General features: G+C 39.4%; 1 protein-coding gene across 5 annotated transcripts in view; it reads left to right on the top strand.

Moving 5' to 3' along the window:
• The window catches only part of RASA2 (RAS p21 protein activator 2), a 126,287-nt gene extending 109,081 nt beyond the window's left edge, over positions 1-17,206 (top strand). For 3 of the 5 annotated variants that reach the window (XM_044946468.2, XM_025290769.3, XM_025290766.3), the window contains exons 20-24: positions 8,995-9,077; positions 9,927-10,135; positions 10,842-10,945; positions 12,362-12,551; positions 14,139-17,206. In XM_044946468.2, coding sequence (XP_044802403.1) covers positions 8,995-9,077; positions 9,927-10,135; positions 10,842-10,945; positions 12,362-12,551; positions 14,139-14,166 — 614 coding nt within the window. In that variant the 3' untranslated portion in view covers positions 14,167-17,206. Of the gene's footprint in view, positions 1-8,994; positions 9,078-9,184; positions 9,256-9,926; positions 10,136-10,841; positions 10,946-12,361; positions 12,552-14,138 lie in introns of those variants that run through there. The other 2 variants (XM_044946472.1, XM_044946470.1) reach the window with 1 other exon arrangement.
• The last annotated feature ends 3,557 nt before the right edge of the window (positions 17,207-20,763 follow it).

Here is a 20,763-nt window from a genome sequence, read left to right as displayed (position 1 = left end):
ACAACAGACTGGTTCCAAATAGGAAAAGCAGTACGTCAAGGCTGTATATTGTCACCCTGTTTATTTAACTTACATGCAGAGTACATCATGAGAAACGCTGAACTGTAAGAAACACAAGCTGGAATCAAGATTGCCAGGAGAAATATCAATAACCTCAGATATGCAGATGACACCACCCTTAGGGCAGAAAGTGAAGAGGAACTCAAAAGCCTCTTGATGAAAGTGAAAGAGGAGAGTGAAAAAGTTGGCTTAAAGCTCAACATTCAGAAAACGAAGATCATGGCATCTGGTCCCATCACTTCATGGGAAATAGATGGGGAAACAGTGAAAATAGTGTCAGACTTTATTTTTTTGGGCTCCAAAATCACTGCAGATGGTGACTGCAGCCATGAAATGAAAAGACGCTTACTCCTTGGAAGAAAAGTTATGACCAACCTAGATAGCATATTCAAAAGCAGAGACATTACTTTGCCAACAAAAGTCCATCTAGTCAAGGCTATGGTTTTTCCAGTGGTCATGTATGGATGTGAGAGTTGGACTGTGAAGAAGGCTGAGCGCCGAAGAATTGATGCTCTTGAGCTATGGTGTTGGAGAAGACTTTTTTTTTTTTTTAATTTTATTTTATTTTTAAACTTTACATAATTGTAATAGTTTTGCCAAATATCAAAATGAATCCGCCACAGGTATACATGTGTTCCCCATCCTGAACCCTCCTCCCTCCTACCTCCCCATACCATCCCTCTGGGTCGTCCCAGTGCACCAGCCCCAAGCATCCAGTATTGTGCATCGAACCTGGACTGGCAACTTGTTTCATACATGATATTTTACATGTTTCAAGAGTCCCTTGGACTGCAAGGAGATCCAACCAGTCCATTCTGAAGGAGATCAGCCCTGGGATTTCTTTGGAAGGAATGATGCTAAAGCTGAAACTCCAGTACTTTGGCCACTTCATGCGAAGAGTTGACTCATTGGAAAAGACTCTGATGCTGGGAGGGATTGGGGGCAGGAGGAGAAGGGGACGACAGAGGATGAGATGGCTGGATGGCATCACCGACTCGACGGACATGAGTCTGAGTGAACTCCGGGAGTTGGTGATAGACAGGGAGGCCTGGCGTGCTGTGATTCACAGGGTTGCAAAGAGTCGGACACGACTGAGCGACTGATCTGATCTGATCTTGCTTTTTCCATGGTCCAGCAGAGTAAGCAACTAATCTTCAATATCACAAAACTAACGTGGTAAATGAATATCATAGGGCATTCATTTGTCCAGCTATCACCATGATTACCTTGACAGTTTGGATGGATCTGTGTGCCTGTGATTACGGTTTTATATTGCTCTACTGTAATGTGGTCATCTTCTACAAGTAGTTCTTCCAGTTGTATGCTGTAATCAGATGTTACCCACGTTGCAGCCTTTTCCCATCTCTCGGTGCAGCCTCATCTTTTGCATTCTCCGTGTGTCGCTTTGCCAGGTTGACTCTTGAAGTTCCTTTCAGTTGTGCTCTTTTACATTCATGCTTTTGCATTTGCTCTGTCTAGAAATCTTTCTTTCCTTCTTTACCTGTGTAATTTGTTGTCCTTTAAGCCTCAGATCAAATGTCAGCTCTTTATGGAAGTCATTTTCATAAAGCTCTGGCTACTTCAGTTGGGCATTCTCTTACTATATTTCTGTAGCATGTTAGTGGTAACTTCTGTCACAGTGTGTGGTCATTACTTTTATGTCTTTCACCCTAGTCTTTCACGATCCTCAGTGGGTAAGGACCATGTTTTTACTGCTCTCATTAGGCATTTATTAATTTGTAATAAATGGTATTCTTCAGAAAACACCATGTCTTCCAGATATGCTGTTTTCTAAATTAAGAACCACTTTCTAAAATTTCCACCAAGCTTACTAATAATATATGATGAACAAATTCATCTCTGAAATCCCATATGTGTTCTCCAAATTTGATTAGATCTTGTCTACTTGAGGATGACCTTTTATACACAGATATGTATGTAGAGCCTACACAATTTCCATATGCTATCTGTATTCTAGCTCATATAATCAATGGACAATATAAAAGAAGTTTTCATGATGTTTTAAACACAAATCTCAGTACTTGGTTTTTACCTGCTCCTATCTTGACACACGGGGCTTCCCAGATGTCTTAGTGGTAAAGAATCCTCCTGCCAATGCAGGAGATGCAGGTTCCATCCCTGGGTCAGGAAGATCCCCTGGAAGAGGAAATGGCAACCCATTCCAATATTCTTGCCTGAAGAATACCATGGACAGAGAGGAGCCTGGTGGGCTACAGTCCATGGGGTCATGAAAGAGTTGGACACAACTTAGGGACTGAGCACACATTTTGATACACAGGTCTCTGAAGTATTTTTTTCTTTAATGTGTCATGTTTGTGGATTTGAAGATTGGATATTTTTTAAGAAGTCACTTCTCAAATTCATCTTGATTTTAACACAGTCCCACTACAAATCTACAAGGTTTTTTTGGTAAAAATTGACAAATTGATTCTAAAATTGATGTCAGTGGGGGAACAGAGGACTACAATGGCTGAAGCAGTGTTGAAAAAAATGAACAAAGTTGAAGGACTAAGACTAAGCTACAATATTCAAGTCTGAGATTTTGACATAAAAGCTAGAGGTAAACAGTCAAGAGTCCAGAAAGACACACACACATATGGTCAGTTTAGTTTTGACAGAAGTGTCAAGACAGTTCAATTGGGAAAGGAATGTATTTTCAACAAATGGTGTTAGAACAACTGGGTAAACACAGAAAGTGAACTTCATCTTATGTCATAGTACACACAAAATTTAATTCAAGATAAGAGGATCGGTGAAAGCATAAGAGAATATCTTTGCAACCATGGAGTATGCAATGATTTCTTAGGCTATTAAATGCACTGAACATTTTTTAAGATAAATTGAACTTCATTAAAGTAAGACTTTTCCATATTTCCCCCATTCTATCATTGCTCCTTCTTTCTTTTTTGTTCTAATAATGGGCATAAAATGTATTGCTTGGCAGTTGAAATTTTTCAATAGGTTGTTGGGATTTGAGTTTCTTTAAGCCATAAGCTAAGGGTTTTCACCAGCTTAAAAAAGTTTTTTCACTTATTTCTGTTCATTTTCTCTCCTTCTTAGGACTCAAGTTATACTTATCCAGGCATGCTTGAGACTGTTTCACAGGTCTCTGTGAGACTCAGTTCATTTGTCTTCATTCTTTATCTTTGTTCTTTAGCTTGGATAATTTCTATTTACTTTCATTGATTTATTTACCATCTCAAGTCTTTTTAGCTAAATGTGATGAATTTGTCATTCCATTTATTGTGCTTTTCAGCTCTAAAATTTGTTTGATTCTTTTTATAGTTTCTGTTCTCCTGTTTAAAGTCCACATTTGTTCAGTCATCATTAGCATATTTTCCTTAAATTATTTAAACATTTATAATAATGGCTTTGCTTGCTAATAGAATAAATTCAGCATTTGAGCCCACTCAGACTCAGGTTGTTGGCTACTTTCTTTCCCAAGTATGGGTCACACTTTTCTGTTTTTCACATCTTATTTTTTTGGTTAAAAACTGAGCGGTGTATGTAATAAAGTGTGTCTGGATTCTGTTTGTTCTTCTGAAGGCTTGCCTAGATTCACACTGCAGTGTCTGTGTTGTGTGTCTGTCTGTCTGTCTGTCTCTCTCTCTCATTCGCTCTCTCATTGTATAGCTGCTGTTGTCTTTACTCAGGTTCTGTTTTATTCCCTAATCCTAGCTGCCTCCCTAGGGGTCTCACCTGAGCTTTTTTAGCTTAGTGGCCAGCCAATGATTTGCGCATAGAGCTCAAATGCCTGAAGTCAGTAAGTCTTCTACCTTTTACCGCCTGTGCTGTTTTTGAATCAGAACATATTCAAAGGCACAGCAGATTCACAAGTCTTCCCAAGCTTTCCACTTTTGCCAGACTCTGGGATGATCCATATACAGGCATCTTTAGCAGTCAGCCAGGGAGGTGGTGTGTTTATGATCTCAGCCTTTCTGTAGCTCTGTTGTTTCTAAACCCTTAGGCTGAATCTGTAACCTTCAGCCAGTAAAGCTGTTGAGTTTTCATTGAACTGAGGAGTTATGGAAACACCTCCTCCCTGGAAGACAATAAATCCACAATTTCTAACCTATGCTTATAGCAGTTGTTCATGGATGAACACTTCTCAGATTTTTACTTGCATTTGGTTATTTTCCAGCACCCTGAAGTGGTTGTTTTTAATAATTTTCCCAGTCTTATCCTTATTTTTTGAGGAATAGAAGTATGCAACCTCAATATACTATCAAAAAAAAGATTAACAGTTACTTGATTTCAGCTATGTTCCTTAGGACCAGTATCTAGCTGGACTTCTGTTTTTCTTGGGGTAGTAATTTTTTTTTAATGGAAGTAGAATTCACATACCGTAAAATTCACCTATTGAAAGTATATAATTCATTTTCAGTATATTCACAAAGTTATGCAGTCACCACTGGTTACATAACATTTTCATCGCCCCAGAAAGAAAACCTGTACCCATTAACAGTCACTGCCCTGTCCTTCTTTCTCCCAGCCCCTGGCAAACATAAATCTGCTTTTTTGTCTGTGAATTTGCCTGTTCTGGACATTTCATGTAAATGGACTTAAAGAGTAACCTTTTGGGCTTCCCAGGTTTTGGACTTTCCCATCTTACTAGTGGTAAAGAACTTTCCTGCCAGCGCAGGAGACATAAGAGACGTGGGTTAGATCCCTGGGTTGGAAAGATCCCCTGGGGGAGGGCATGGCAACCCACTCCAGTATGCTTGCCTGGAGACTCCCATGGACAGAGGAGCCTGGAGGGCTGCAGTCTGTAGAGGCATACAGAGTCGGACACGACTGAGCGACTGAGCACGCATTAGCACGCAGCCCTTGTGACTGCCTTCTTTCACTTAGCATGATGTTTTCAAAGTTCATCTGTGATGTGGCATGAATCAGTACTTTATGGCTAAATAATATTTCATTGGATATATTCCAGATTTTACCAGTTTATCAGTTGATGTACCTTTAAATTGTTTCCAGTTTTTTATTATTATGAATAATGCCGCTGTGAACATTGACATACACTTTTTTGTATGGACATATATTTTCACTTCTCTTGGGTCTGTATCTAGGAGTGAAATCAGTGAGTCATATAGTAACTAACTTTATGTTTAACTTTTTGAGAAGGTGATGGTGATTTTTAACTAAAACTGGATTTGGCTTAAATTAAATTAAATTTCCCTGTTAAATTAGGGAAACTTAATACCGTCACATTTATTGTGATTACTGTAACCAATATTTTGTTTTGTGTTTTCTGTTTATTAAGCTCTTCTGTTCGTTGGGATTGGTTTTTTTCCTGCATTTTTATTGGAATAATCAGTCCCACACATATTCACTCTGTCTTATCTAGTGAGAGAATTTGGACATTCTGTTTCTACTTTTAAATTGTTAACAGATAGGTTTAAACTTACATGTTCATCTTATTGTCTGCAGTTAATCACCGTCTCCATTCAAGCCGAGAAGGAACATAGCGTGCTTTCAAATTTATTTTTCCTAACACTACCTAATGAAGTCATCTTAAATTTTAGTACTAGTTTCTGTTTCTTTTACCTTTTTATGTTTTCATCATTTTTTTCTAAGCATGCATGTGTGCTAAGTCGCTTCAGTCGTATCCAACTCTTTGCAACCCTGTGGACCATGCTGTCCATGGAATTTGCGACCAGGCTCCTCTGTCCATGGCAAGAATACTGGAGTGGGTTGCCATGCCCTCCTCCAGGGAATCTTCCCAACCCAGGGATCGAACCCGCGTCTCTTACATCTCCTGCATCGGCAGGCAGGTTGTTCACCACTAGTGCCACCTGGGAAGCCCTTTTCTAAGCAGTCTTAGCAGTTTTTCTGACGTCTTTGCCCAACACTATTTCTTATATTAACATACTTGTCTTTTTCCTGGATTCTTACTTATTTTGCGGGAGTTATGTCCTCAAGGAATTATTCCATATAGCTTTAGGGCTGATAAGTTTTCAGAGTTCTTACATATTAGAAAAAGTATTTTACCCTTACACTTGAATGATAAGTAAGACCGGATTTAAAATCATTTCCTATAAGATTTTTAAGATATTTCTCCACGATTTACTGGTTTCCATTGTTGGTGGTAAGGATTTTGATGTCATTCTTAGTCTTGATTGTTCTTGGAAACCCTCTGGACTTTCTTTAACCTTCAGGCTCTAAAATTCTGCCCAGTGTCTAAGTATTACCTTTCTTTCTTCCTATACTTTCATCAGCACTTGATGGGTCCTTTCAGTCTGAATATTTCTATCTTTATTCTTGGACATTTTCACTAGTAATTTTCTTCTGAACAACTCAGTTGTTTCTGGAATGCTTATTACAGCTGATCTCAAAACTTCTAAATTCAGCCATCATGGCTCTGTCCTTTTGTACTGTATATTTGGAGAGTCCTCAGTACAATCTTCTGTTTTACTGATTCACTTTGCAATTCGTTCAAGTTAACATTAGCAACTTCAGTTAATTTCAGTTAACTCTAATAATAATAACGTCATGTGTGCCTGGGAACAATGCATTTTCTCTCTGTATGCTGTGATATAATTTGTCCAGAAATCAACAAACACAGCAATTCTAGGATGTGGGTATGCTTTGTGTATTCAACAAATCTAAAGAGTTGTTGAAAATCTACACAATCTACTTCCTGCACAATTTTTAAATTCTCTGGACTCTGTGGTGCCCCATGTAGATTGGCACCCAAAGGCATGTCTCCTCTGCCCCCTCATGTGTTACACCCCTGATCTCCTCCGATGTTATTCTCTTTGTTGTACGTGTTTCCTTCAGAGTGCTGATTTTCCTCATCTGTTTGGTGATTTTTTTGGCAATTTGCTCATTTTTGTGTTACAGTGCATTCACCTGCCTGAGGATCCAGTAGCTCATGGCCAGTGGTTTCGAGGGAGGGAAAGGATGAGCTGCTGATGGGCAGGGGTGCTGGTGCTCGTCCCCTGGCATGGGCACTGTCAGCAGCCTGTGGCTACCCCGCTTTCCAGCCAGTACGCATCTTCACTGCTTCAACCTGGGACTGTGCCTCTGTGGACTGCTGCTTAGTACAAGCGGGTTGAGGGGGGCAGTATGTGAGGACCTAATTGACCCAGCTGCTCCAAACGCAGCTTACCACGTAGTCATCCTGATAGACATCTAAGTATGCCCCCCCTCTCCCCCCAGCTCGCTGTGTCCAGTGACTCTGGCTTGAAGCTCTTCTGACCAGCCCTCCTTTTGCAAATGTGTCTTTTCCTCCATGCGGCTCCGGCTGTGGCTTCTTGCAGTTTCCTCCCTCCTCGCTTCCCCTCACCCCTTCATAAATTTGATCTTGTCTGCTTCCAGCAGACCGCTGATAGTCTTTTCCTATTTTCCCATGTATATATAATTTGTAATTGTTGTATTTAAATGTCATTTCTTCAGAAAAGTTTTCCCTAACTGCCCGACTTAAAGTAACATCCCAATTACTTCCTGTTGCATCACTTTATGTTGCTATCTTTATTGCATTTATCTCTACCTAATATTTGTCCTCATCAGTCTTTCCAGACCTAAATGCAAACTTCATTAGGGGCCTCATATGTTCTATTCACTGCTCTATCCCAAGTGGTTAGGACAGTGTCTGGTATAGGATAGCTAAACGTGATAGCTAAATTAAGTGACTGTATATTGTATATCACACATCTGCTTGAATCACACGTATTTTAGATTTTACAGCAGGAACTAAGCTTAGCAAATACTCTTTGTTAATTTCTCTGTTCAATAAAGAAAACCTTTTTAGTGTCTTTAACCCCAAAGCTGTACATTAATCCATGAATAATATAAAAGATCTTCACCTTCAGCACTTCAGCCCACAAGTCATTAAACTGAAGTTTGTTGGGAGGAGGGAAGCAAAGCTTTCATTTTCTAAGAACCACATTTTATAATGTAAATGACCAGAAAAGTTCATGATTATATTTGCTTAGTTTCTATGATTATATGACAGAGAAGGCAATGGCACCCCACTCCAGTACTCTTGCCTGGAAAATCCAATGGACGGAGGAGCCTGGTAGGCTGCAGTCCATGGGGTCGCTAAGAGTCGGATACAGCTGAGCGACTTCACTTTCACTTTTCACTTTCCTGCATTGGAGAAGGAAATGGCAACCCACTCCAGTACCTGGAGAATCCCACGGATGGGGGAGCCTGGTTGGCTTCCATCTATGGGATCGCACAGAGTCCAACACGACTGAAGTGACTTAGCAGCAGCATGATTATATGAATGTATTTTATTCAAGTAAATTTTAAGTTGAAATGCATCATAGCCTCATGCCATTATGGAGCCCCTTTAGCAAACAAATTTCCAAATTCTTAAATTAGGTTAATGATTCACTCTACCAAGTAAAATTTTTACTTTCATTCCCTGTATCTCTTAAAGTAAATTTGGTAGCTCTAGTGAGCTGACCAGACAGTATGCAAAAGTAATGAACAATTTTTCAGTTTCAAATAATTGTTTTGAGGGTTAGTTCTTTAATTAAATATTAGGTTGGAGAAGCAGAAAAATCCACTTAGGTACAGTCAGATTCTTTGTTTATGTAATAACTCCATGAAGAAAATTCCATGTCTCAGCAAGTTTTGAGTAGGCCTTTATTGTAAATTACGTATTTTTTCAGTCCCCATATAATTAATGTTACAAAGTACAATAATAGTTTTATTTTCTACAGAGATCAAATTTATTCCCTAATTTTTCCATGAAAATGTTTTAATTTTAATTAAATAAAGAGGAAGTCATATCGTGGAAAACAGTGAAGATTCATTTGGTCCATAAAACATATTTATTATGCACATTTGGAAATGTGTAGGTTACTTACACACCCACCGTCAAGAGAATGATCTTAAACCATATAGAGTTAACCTTTCACCTTTATAATTCTGATGAAAATGATTTTATCTTTTATAATTTAGGCAAAGATGCAATTTACACAATTCCAGTGAAAAACATTCTTGCTGTGGAAAAACTGGAAGAGAGCTCTTTCAACAAGAAAAATGTAAGTTATAAAATTTAAAGTTTTTTAAACTGCATATATTACTTAGCTGAAAATTTTAAAAGAGGTTTAGTATTTGTTTTTAATCATTAATATCTTATAATTCGTAGCTGGAACTCGGTTTAAAATTGTCCATTACTGTTGATGCTTTGTATAGTCCACCTCACCTATTAAGTTAAAGGTACTTTTTTCATTTAAGAATTCTGTACTCAATGGGCTCAGTGGTGAAGAATTCGCCTGCCAGTACAGTAGATGCAGGTTCGATCCGTGGGTTGGGAAGATCCCCTGGAGAAGGGAATGGCAACCATCTCCAGTATCCTTGCCTGGGAAATCCCATAGACAGGAGCCTGGTGGGCTGCAGTCCATGGAGTCGAAAGAGTCAGAAACAACTGAGTGACTAAACAACTTCTCTCAATACTTGAGTTTTATCAAATTTCTCAGCTTGACCTTCAGAATATAGTCCCAGCCTGTCTGTGCAGCCTAATCCTCTGCTGCCCTTCAGTACATACCAATAGATACCAGTGCACTCAAGTAACCAAGATGATTTCCTTGTTTCTATTTGCCCACTGCTCTCTTTACCCATAGGTTTTCCTCTGCCTGAAATTCTCTCCCTTTATTCCTATTTGTATGATAGCCCCTTCCCTAGGACTTGTGTGGTTTCTAAAAATTATATTCTGTTGTACTGTTTAGTACCGTGTGACTCCAGCAGTCCTGGGGACATAAGTTTATGACATACCTGAGCAACAGTTATCTAGCCACGCAAACTATATTTCTGTTATGTACCTTCTTGTGTTTTGTACTGTGTTTGATTTTTAGACTGTTACTAACTTTTTGTCTTAATTGTCTGTGAAGATGTTCCAAGTGATACACACGGAGAAACCACTCTATGTCCAGGCAAATAATTGTGTAGAAGCTAATGAATGGATAGATGTGCTCTGCAGGGTGAGCCGATGCAATCAGAACAGACTCAGCTCTTATCACCCCTCCGCATATCTAAACGGAAACTGGCTCTGCTGTCTGGAGACTAGTGAAAATGCTCTCGGCTGTAAGCCGTGTACTGCGTAAGTTTCTTTTTGATTACAAAGGCAGTGTCTTAAATGTGCTGTATTCATACAATGGGATATTATTCATCCATAAAACGGAATGATGTCCTGATACGTGCATGGATGCACCTTGAAAACATGCTGAAAAGAAGCCAGAAAAACATGCTAAAAGAAGTCCGACACAAAGGCCATGTACTTTAGGGTAACACTTACATGAAGTATCCAGCATAGGTAAATTTATGGAGACAAAATAGATTAGCAGTTGTGAGGGATTCGAGGGAGGGAACAATGGGGAGTACTTAATGAATATAGAGATTCTTCTGGGGTGATGAAAATGTTCTCAGTAAATTGTGGTTTCACAAGTCAAAAAAAGGGCAGTGTTTAAATAGATGTGCAAACTTGAGCAAGGTATTGAGGAAGAAGGGCCTAGCATTCTTGTTGTAATTGCGTGGAACAGCCATGGTAGCTTTACAGACTTATAAAGTAATATGATGAAGCACAAGTAATGAAAATGATTGCACTTAATATCCTCTTCCTTTTGAGTATAGTCACATAATGACCAAACCTAAGAATCTCAGTCTATTTAATTATCAAGTTAGACTAGATTCCTAAGGTTCCTTTTACAAAATTCTATGTTTCTGTTTTCAGTCTCAAACAGTCAGAAGTCTTTAGCATGTTAACAAAATGATATTTTCCCAATGTGTTTTATTTCATTTTTACACAGAGGTGTCCCTGCAGACATACAAATAGATATTGATGAAGACAGAGAAACAGAAAGAATTTATTCCCTTTTCACCCTCAGTTTACTTAAGCTGCATAAAATGGAAGGTAAGTGTATAATTAAAATTCTTTTATATAATCATGATCCTTCATTACCAGTACCTGAAGTGTTGCTTTGGCATTATCTTAAAGTCAAAAGATTCTCCTTCAGTTCAGTTCAGTTCAGTTCAGTCGCTCAGTCGTGTCCAACTCTTTGCAACCCCATGAAGTGCAGCATGCCAGGCCTCCCTGTCCATCACCAACTCCCGGAGTTCACTCAAACTCATGTTCATTGAGTCGGTGATGCCATCCAGCCATCTCATCCTCTGTCATCCCCTTCTCCTCCTGCCCCCAATCCCTCCCAGCATCAGAGTCTTTTCCAATGAGTCAACTCTTCGCATGAGGTGGCCAAAGTACTGGAGTTTCAGCTTCAGCATCAGTCCTTCCAAAGAACACCCAGGACTGATCTCCTTAGAATGGACTGGTTGGATCTCCTTGCAGTCCAAGGGACTCTCAAGAGTCTTCTCCAACACCACAGTTCAAAAGCATCAATTCTTCGGCACTCGGCTTTCTTCACAGTCCAACTCTTACATCCATACATGACCACTGGAAAAACCATAGCCTTGACTAGATGGACCTTTGTTGGCAAAGTAATTCCTCTGTTTTTGAATATGCTATCTAGGTTGGTCATAACCCTCCTTCCAAGGAGTAAGCGTCTTTTAATTTCATGGCTGTAATCATCATCTGCAGTGATTTTGGAGCCCCCAAAAATAAAGTCTGACACTGTTTCCACTGTTTCCCCATCTATTTCCCATGAAGTGATGGGACCCAATGCCATGATCTTCATTTTCTGAATGTTGAGCTTTAAGCCAACTTTTTCACTCTCCTCTTTCACTTTCATCAAGAGGCTTTTGAGTTCCTCTTCACTTTCTGCCCTAAGGGTGGTGTCATCTGCGTATCTGAGGTTATTGATATTTCTCCCGGCAATCTTGATTCCAGCTTGTGCTTCTTCCAGCCCAGCGTTTCTCATGATGTACTCTGCATGTAAGTTAAATAAACAGAGTGACAATATATAGCCTTGACGTACTCTTTTTCCTATTTGGAACCAGTCTGTTGTTCCATGTCCAGTTCTAACTGTTGCTTCCTGACCTGCATATAGGTTTCTCAAGAGGAAAGTCAGGTGGTCTGGTATTCCCATCTCTTTCAGAATTTTCCACAGTTTATTGTGATCCACATAGTCAAAGGCATTTATCAAAATGTTACCTATATGGAAGGTGACAAACTCCCAAAGGAGTTCTTTAAATAAAAATATTGTTTTTGCATATGTAATTATCATAATTAATAAAATGTATGGATTTTGGTTGTCTATGCATTTCCAGGGGAGCTTTTCCCAGCTTGAGCCCCTCTTGAAAAGTTCTTATTTATATTACAGATTATGCTTAATGGATTTAGTTGTCTGATCAGAGATTTCATTTCCTCTTGTAGAGGCTTGTGGAACTATAGCAGTCTATCAAGGACCACAGAAGGAGCCTGATGACTATTCCAACTTTGTAATTGAGGATTCTGTAACAACCTTCAAGACAATTCAACAAATAAAAAGTGTCATAGAGAAGCTAGATGAACCTCATGAAAAGTATAGGAAGAAAAGATCAAGTAGTGCAAAATACGGGAGCAAGTAAGTACTGTTAAGATATTTCAGACATTTCTGAACACAGTTTGCGCTTTCCTCTGCTACCCTCTACTCACACCTGAAGTGCAGGTCTCCTGCCTACCTTCCTCTCTCAAGACAAACTTAGAACCTTTCTCTTGTGCAGGAATCTCTGGAGTCACTCCTGCAGGAGTCTTTTCAATTCTAGCATCATTCATTGTGTTGGGGCAGTACCTTATCGTCACCTTCAGTGGTATATGTCAATTTAATCACTGAATTGAATACTTAGTAGCTTGTTGTTTTGATTTTTGCTGATCCTCTTCTTTATCTGTCACAGTACCTTTATACATCCTAAGTACAAAAAAAATTAGCTTTGACAGTGCTAGAAGTATTTTATAATTGATGCTTTGGATCCATCTCAGAGGCAGATGGACACTGATAGGAACAGCAACAACAGTTATTAAGGACCTTCCTCCTTACCACTAGACACTGTGCCAAGTACTTTACATTCCATCAATTAGATTTTTTTTAGCAGCAAGTAACAGAAAATCTCAATGGCTTAAATAATAGGAAAATGTTTAATCTCACAAATTAAAAGTCCTGATTTCTACATTTAGCTAGTTCAGCTCAACACTGTCATCAAGGATGATCCAGCCACTCAGCCATTAGAAATCAAACAAGATGATTTCTGTCTTCCTCAGGCTGGTGCCCTTATGGTCACAGCTGGGCTGCAATAGTTCACATTTATAATAATAGTGTCTAGAGGCAGAAAGAGCTGTTTCTTCCTCAAAAGGAAAGAAACCTTGTCTGAATTTACCCTGGCTTCCCCTGAGCCGTGGGGGCTGCCCAGCAGCAGCACTAGAATCAGGTTTCTGTCTGCACAGAGGTACAGCTGGGATTGAACCCAGGTCTCCCGCATTGTAGGTGGATTCCCTCCAACTGAGCTATCAGGGCAGCCATAGAGCTGATTAATAAGGGGGCTTTGAATCTTGGCCCCAACCATTTTAAGTATTTTTTTTAACTTACGTGGATTGATCATTTTAATTGTGTTTTATAAACAATAAAAATCAGTTTGACTGGTATAAATATTTGTGTTCTGCCTAGATAGAAGGCTCAGTACAGAAAAAAGGTTATTGTAAGCATCCTATTACTGTCTTTTCTACATTAGTATATTTTGTTCTCTTCCAACGGTAAAGTAATGCAGTTTTCTTAGAGCCATGGCAGGTTTCCATGAGGTTCTAGCCAGTGCTTGGCATCCTTCCTAAGTAGTATTCTCCCCCACCGTACCCACACACACTATACCCCTTCCAGTTGTATTTTTCTCTCTTAAAACCTAGCCCTCTTTCTTGTGCTAAATATTTTATTTGTTTATCTTATTTTCTCTGTAGCAGAATATAGGCTCCACAGGGCCAAGGGTTTTGTCATTTGTCTTCACCTCTGTGTCCACAGTTGCTAAAACAGTGCCTGACATTTACTGGGTAGTCACAAAAAGCTTGCTAAATCAGTGACGTAGGACTTGGCAAGAGAGAATTACAGACACTGGATACTATGAGATATTTGTTACTTTTTACAATTTTTTTCAACATTTGAAAAATTATTTTTATTATTTTCTAGGGAAAATCCAATCGGGAAAATATTTTAGAGTTTGGCCAATTGATTCAGAAGAACTGGAAGATATTTTAGTTGGAGTTTTTCAATTCATCGTGTATTTTGTTCATAGTATTTAAGAATGAACATCGGCTTCACTGTCATCTGCATTCACATTGTATTTAATATTTAATAATTGAAACTAACTGTTTGGAAATTCTGGTGTGATGTTTCACTAGAGAATTTAAAACCCAGGATTCCCTTCATATCTTATGTGTTGAAAGCCATGTTTCTGCAACTTCTTTTTAATAGAAAGACTCTTCCTAAAGAAACTTTATAACAAAAGGAGAACTCCTCCATAGCAAGAAACCATCTCTTCTTGTAACACTCCATGTTCTGTGGACTTTTCACTACCATTAGTGCCTGCTCTATACTGCCAACATTGTGTTTTACTAGAAAATTTCAATCCATGACTATTCAGAGCTTTCCGTTTAGTTCATCTAGACCCTTCCTCTTCAAAAAAAAAACAAAAAAGATCTCCTTTGGCCCATCGGTCATTACAGATTACATTAGAGACAGTGACAGAAACTTTAGAAACTACCACAGTATCCTTGAAAGTTGGTGGACCCTTTTACCCATTTAGAGATGCAAACAGAGCTCAGATAGGAGAAATCAGGGAACCTGTACTGTTGTCTGCATCTTGTTTACATGTGGGATGAGTGATGGCAGATGAAATAAAACCAGACCACTAAATTTTTCTTCACCGTTTAAACATCAGGTACTCATATTTTTGATTTGAGAATTCAGGTGGTTGTGACTTCTAAGGACTTCACTTCTGAAAAAGAAGAGAAAGTAAACAATGGGAACAGGTGGTGGTACAATCACTCGACTTCACTCGTTGCCCCATCATTATAAGGGCCACCACCACGGGACGCCCTCCTCCCACGTGAGGGTGAGATCCAACTCGAGGACAGTCACTCGGTGCACTTTACTCATCTGGGCGACCCCAGGTTATACTTCAGATACTCCATGGTATCTAACCTTTATGATCAGTTGAATGATCAGTGTTTAAGTCTAGAAATAATGCTTTCTTGAAAATGTTTATATTTCACTGCTGTTTCCTTATTGCCTGCTAGCCAAATGGAATTGGGCAAGCAACTGTTTGAATCCTGTTTTTCCCTAATAATTTACCTTTATCCTAAAAATCACAACTGTAAATAAGCAATTGAAGCAAGTTGCCACCTTGAAGTTAAGAAGGATACACTTTGCTTCATCAGTATTAAAAACCATGGTACTCTTATTACATGTTTTTAAATTCAAAACATTTTCTAAATGTGGTACTTTGAACCTTGGAGTATTTTACATGTTTCTGTTTAAAACTGTGACTTATTAATGTAAGTCTAGCTAGTAGTGCTTTTTTGTTTCCCTGAACATAAGCTATATTTCAAGATACACTTTGCCAATTATGTTATTGGTGAGTAATTGTTTTTAAATTATAATGTTACTGGGTAATTATTTTTAAAGACCATTGGCAAACAATCAAAGTTCCATAAATGATTACAACTAAGCAATGTATTTGTCTAAAGGACTTGTAAAAATCAGTTAGTTTTATTTAAGGATCAGTCCATGTCTGCATTAAGTTATTCCTGGCCCATTTTAAAGACAAGTTTGAAAAAGACTTTTAAATTTTATGAGCTTGTAGATTCCATAAACTCCACTGATTCATCAGTGTGAAAGAATTTTACCGTTTTAATCCATTTCTCACTGTTGAATTTTATTCATACTGAAATTCCCTTTTCAGAGTCTCTGAATGTCCGCCTGGAAAGGCCACGTGAGCATTGCCAGGTACCGCTCATTGCTCTCCAGTGGCTTCTTCACTTATATTCTGACATTTCTCATATCAAGCCCTTGGTAACATAATACCAAGTTATGACTGTTTTTAAAGATCACAGTGTTCTCAAAGGGACCAAGGCTGTCTGAATATGTAACTCAGAATTTGAAAAGAATTCAGTTACTAGTTCTTTTCTTCACTTTTAAACAGCCAGTTTGACTGGAATTAACCACCTTGGCACAGCCTAAAAACAAGTAATGTGAAATGAAATTTTCTTTGAAAGTCTTCTGAAATAAGAGACCATGTCAGTGGGACCCAAAGATAACCGAGGTACTTTTACTTGCTTCCAAGGGCCTCATTCTTCCGCTGTTACTTATGAGTACTTTGATTTTTACTACCTGATCTGCTTTCTCTCCCTTTTCCAAACTTGAAAAATACATGGCAGCTCACTTTACCCTAAAGCCCTGAAAACCCCAAGAAAGCAAGCAAAGGATGATCCGGAGAAACTCTTGCCATAAATGCCGATTTGGTTCTTAGTTTAGCCATTTCCATCATTTGAAATTATGGTGGCGTGTCGCTTGTTTTGTTGTTGTCGTTTGTTCTTTGTTTAGCTTTGTTTTTTAATATTCATTTAATATGATAATAGGCAATAGCAACATTTTTTTACTCCCAGGAATATAATTTATCAAATTGAACTATTTTCTTTGCCAAAGAAATATGTTTATAATATCACGGGTAATGATTTAAGTGTCAAAACAAGGCTTTGCTTATTGTACAAAAAAAAAAAAAAGGGTGATGAATGATGTAGCTTTTGTTTCTGTTTCTGAAGCCTAATTTCATTGATTTTTCAGAAAGGCTTATTTATGCCAGGTTTTAGAAGACAGATGTCATTTTTAAGTAAAAGCACCTTTAATTTGTTCTAACGGTACATCCTGTAAAGACAAAAATCCTCAAAGCCTTTTAGGTGTCCTTACAGTATGTGAAAACTACAGGACTCATTCTAAATTACCAGTCTCGATTGATATTATCTGCTTCCATTTTTATTAACTTGGAAATTAATATGTTGCTAGTAAATATTGGTTTTTACAGTGTCCGGTTTGAAAATGTAAGTTATCAAAACTTAATGTAGTGAATTTGTGTAACCATGTTGTATTGTTGAGAATGTATTTTTATTTAAATTTTATTTTCTTATCAAGAGTATTATAAAAATTAAAAACTTTTGTAGCTGTTGCTTGGAAATAACAAATAAATTACAAGAAGCCTGTCCACTCTCTGCGTGACCTCACTTTCTCACTGATGAGAGAATCTCTGCTAATTAGAATGACCGTAACTCACCTATTAGGAAGGGAATAGCAAGTGAGGAGTCCTCAATAACAGAAGAGCAAGCCATCTGAAAAGGGTGCGAAACCTCCTGCGGCATTTATCTGGGCTGGTTGTTTGGACCGAGGCCCTTGTTTATTCATTCAGCAGACTTGTCTGGAGGACCTGCCGTGTGCAGGTGCTGTGCAGGACCCGTCGTTCCCGAGAGCCGTGCGCGTCCAGTGTGTGGGGGTATATTCCACTCATCTGAGTCCACAGTTTAGAGCTGACTTGTGCCCCCAGTGAAAGGAGCCAGGATCTTCCCCATTACTACCCTCAGCAGCCTCTTATTATTTCTAAACAAACCTTGATAAGACCTGCAACTCCAGAGGAATTGCAGGTTGGTAAAGATGAAGAAATAGGGTTCTGAATCTCTTAAGCATCTTATTTTTATTGAAATACCAGACTCCCACATAAGCCCATGTATTAGAACAGACCTTAGAAAAACTGGTAAGGGCATAGTTGAACTGACCATCAGTCAGCTGGATATAATGGGCATCTATAGACTCATCATTTTAAAGAAAAGAATAGACCTTAGAATAGAAACATCAAGAGGTTCTATGCAAGTTTTATTCATGATACAAGCTAGTTCTTCAGATAGAGGAGACCATATTTTTGGTGGGTTTCCCTTTTCAAGTTTCATGATTCCAAAATAAGAGCCACCTGAGGCCAAGCAGAGTCCCTTCCTGTTGGCAGTTGCCAGTGTGAGTTTCCCTACTACCCTAAGTCTCAACGGCCAGTGTGGTCCTTCAGAGAATACCTGCCTTGGGTATACCTGATGTACTTTAGAAATAAACTGACCAGAGACCGTGAGTCTTCATTCCTCGTTCACATCTTCACCTGAAGTTTAGTTTCTTGTGGCTGAAAGTCTCACTCTGTGGCTTATCGTTCTGCCATGTGACATGTTAGTTTGGTGAGCCATTTGGTGCCATGTTTTAAGCTTATGTCTAGGTATTATATTAACAGCAGAGAAGGTGTAACCTGCTTAAAGCCCTATTTGGATTTATTTAGTTTTCTGCATTGTCTCAAATTGTCTTTATTTCATACTATCAAAGCCTTTGTGCTTTCTTTGTATTGATCTACTTTTTGACATGGTCTTAGATACATGGAGTTTTTGCTCATCAAAAAAAAGTTCTGTCTAGAGTAGACAACATTGTTTTCCAAATTTAACACATATTCTCAACTCTACCCAGAACTGAGAAGGCCACACTGCACTGTTAATAATGCACCCATCATTTTAGACAGACTCGGTGCTGGGCAGACTGAGGGATGCTTCGAGACGCATGTCAGAATCTCCCTGAGGAGATAGAGGGCTCAGATGTAGTTTGAAAAGGCATAGTCAATAAAATTCGTACACTTGAAAGTGCAAACACCTGTTTTTGTACTTCATACTACAGAAAAATCTCAACAAAATCTTGACCCATACAAATGCGTAGGTGAGACCACAGTTTTCATCCAGGGGCCCTTTGCAGTATGGAGCCTGCGATATTTATGTTAATATGGGGCACTTTTTAGAAGTTTGGGAAACACTGCAATATGGGCTAACATGAATTCCAAATCCTGATCCCCAGTCTCTCAAACTCTACATCAGAAGTTGGTGTCGGGTAAGAATACAACCACAACCACTGCCTCCTTGCAGCTTGCATTCTGAGGAGAGGAGGCAGATGAGACGAAGAGGTAAAATGTGTCTGATGGTGAGAAGTATTATGGAGCAAAGTAAAGCAGGGAAGGGAGACAGTGCTGTGTATGGAGCTGGAGGGGCTGGGATACAGTTTAAAATTAGGGACTTCCTTAGTGGTCTTGTGGCTAAGACTCCACTTTCCCAATGCAAGGGACATGGGTTCAGTCCCTGGTCAGAGAACTAGATCCCACATGCTCCCACTAAGAGATTGCATCCCTCAACGAAAGACCCCACACGCCACAGTGAAGATCGAAGATCCCGTGTGCCAGAAAAAAGACCCAGCACAGCCAAATAAGTAAATGAGTAAATATTTAAAAAATAAACTTAGGTTTATTCTAAGTTTAAAATAAACTTAGAATTCTAAGATTCTCCAGCAAGACCTCACTAGGAAGCTTACATTTGAACCAAGATCTGAGGAAGATGAGGAAAGGGAGTCTTAACAGAAATGTAGGGAAAGATCCTCCCATCTCAAAAACAGCAAGGAGATGAGTGTGGCCAGAACAAAATGAGTAAGAGGGACTGGTAAGATCCTGCAATGAGGGAGGGTTTTGAGCAGTGGGGTGACATGATGGACTTGGCTTTTTCAGATTGCTCCGGCTGAGAGAAGTCTCACAGGCATAGGAGGCAGTTGGAGATTGGGTTGAAGCATGTGAGGTTCATATGGAACACAGAGGACCCCAAACAGCCAAGGGGAGCCTGACAAAAGGAGACCAGCAGCTGGAGGAAACTCTGCTCTTGACTTCATATCCTGAAGCTACAGAAATAAGACAGTGTAGAAATGGTACAAGAGATGCATGGGCCAGAGGAATAGAAGAGAATGCCCAGGAATAAACCCACAAATACGTGGTCAGTTAATTTATGACAAAACTGCCATATAAAGGACATAGAGTAGCCAAAGAACGTTGGTCACTAAGTCGTGTCCAACTCCACGACCCCGTGGACTGCAGCTCGCCAGGCTTCCTTGTCCCTCACTATCTACTGGAATTTGGTCAAACTCATGTCCATTGAGTCAGCGAAACCATCTCATCCTCTGCTGCCCCCTTTCCTTTTTGCCTTCAATCCTTCCCAGCATCAGGGTCTTTTCCAGTGAGTCAGCTCTTCCATCAGGGGGCCAAAGTATTGGAGCTTCAACATCAGTCCTTCCAATGGCTATTCAGGGTTGATTTCCTTTAGGACTGACTAGTTTGATCCCTTGCAGTCCAAGGGACTCGCAAGAGTCTTCTCTAGCACCACAATTCAAAAGCATCAATTTTTCAGCACTCAGCTTTCTTTATGGTCCAACTCTTACACCCTAAGGATATGTCCCTCGATAAATCACTTGGAAAATGGAACATCACAAGCCAAAGGACACTGCACATCATCTGCTTTGCACACAAAACTAAACACACAACTGTGCACATCAAGCCCTTCCTTTGCTGAGTCCTCTAATGACAGACCCCAGGCAGTCAGCCACATACAGAAGATTCTCCCCAGTTTTTCACCACTTTTTCTCCCATGGCATAACCTTATGCAGGTCCTGAAGAAACTGAGATCCGCTAAATGTGGTTCCAGCTCTGAATTGTCCTGAAACCAAACCCCTGGCATGTCCTGTCATCTGTGCTAAGTCACCTCAGTTATGTCTGACTCTTTGCAATCCCATGGACTGTAGCCCACCAGGCTCCTCTGTCCACAGGATTCTCAAGGCAAGAACACTGGAGTGGGTTGTCATTTCCTCCTCCAGGGGATCTTCCTGGCCCAAGAAGCAAACTCCCTCTCTTATGTCTCCTGCATCAACAGGTGGG

This window comes from Bubalus bubalis, chromosome 1 (genome assembly GCF_019923935.1).
Source record: "Bubalus bubalis isolate 160015118507 breed Murrah chromosome 1, NDDB_SH_1, whole genome shotgun sequence".
NCBI classification, from domain to species: domain Eukaryota; kingdom Metazoa; phylum Chordata; class Mammalia; order Artiodactyla; family Bovidae; genus Bubalus; species Bubalus bubalis.
Note: the sequence above shows the minus strand (reverse complement) of the source record. Positions and strands in the feature narration are given on the sequence as shown.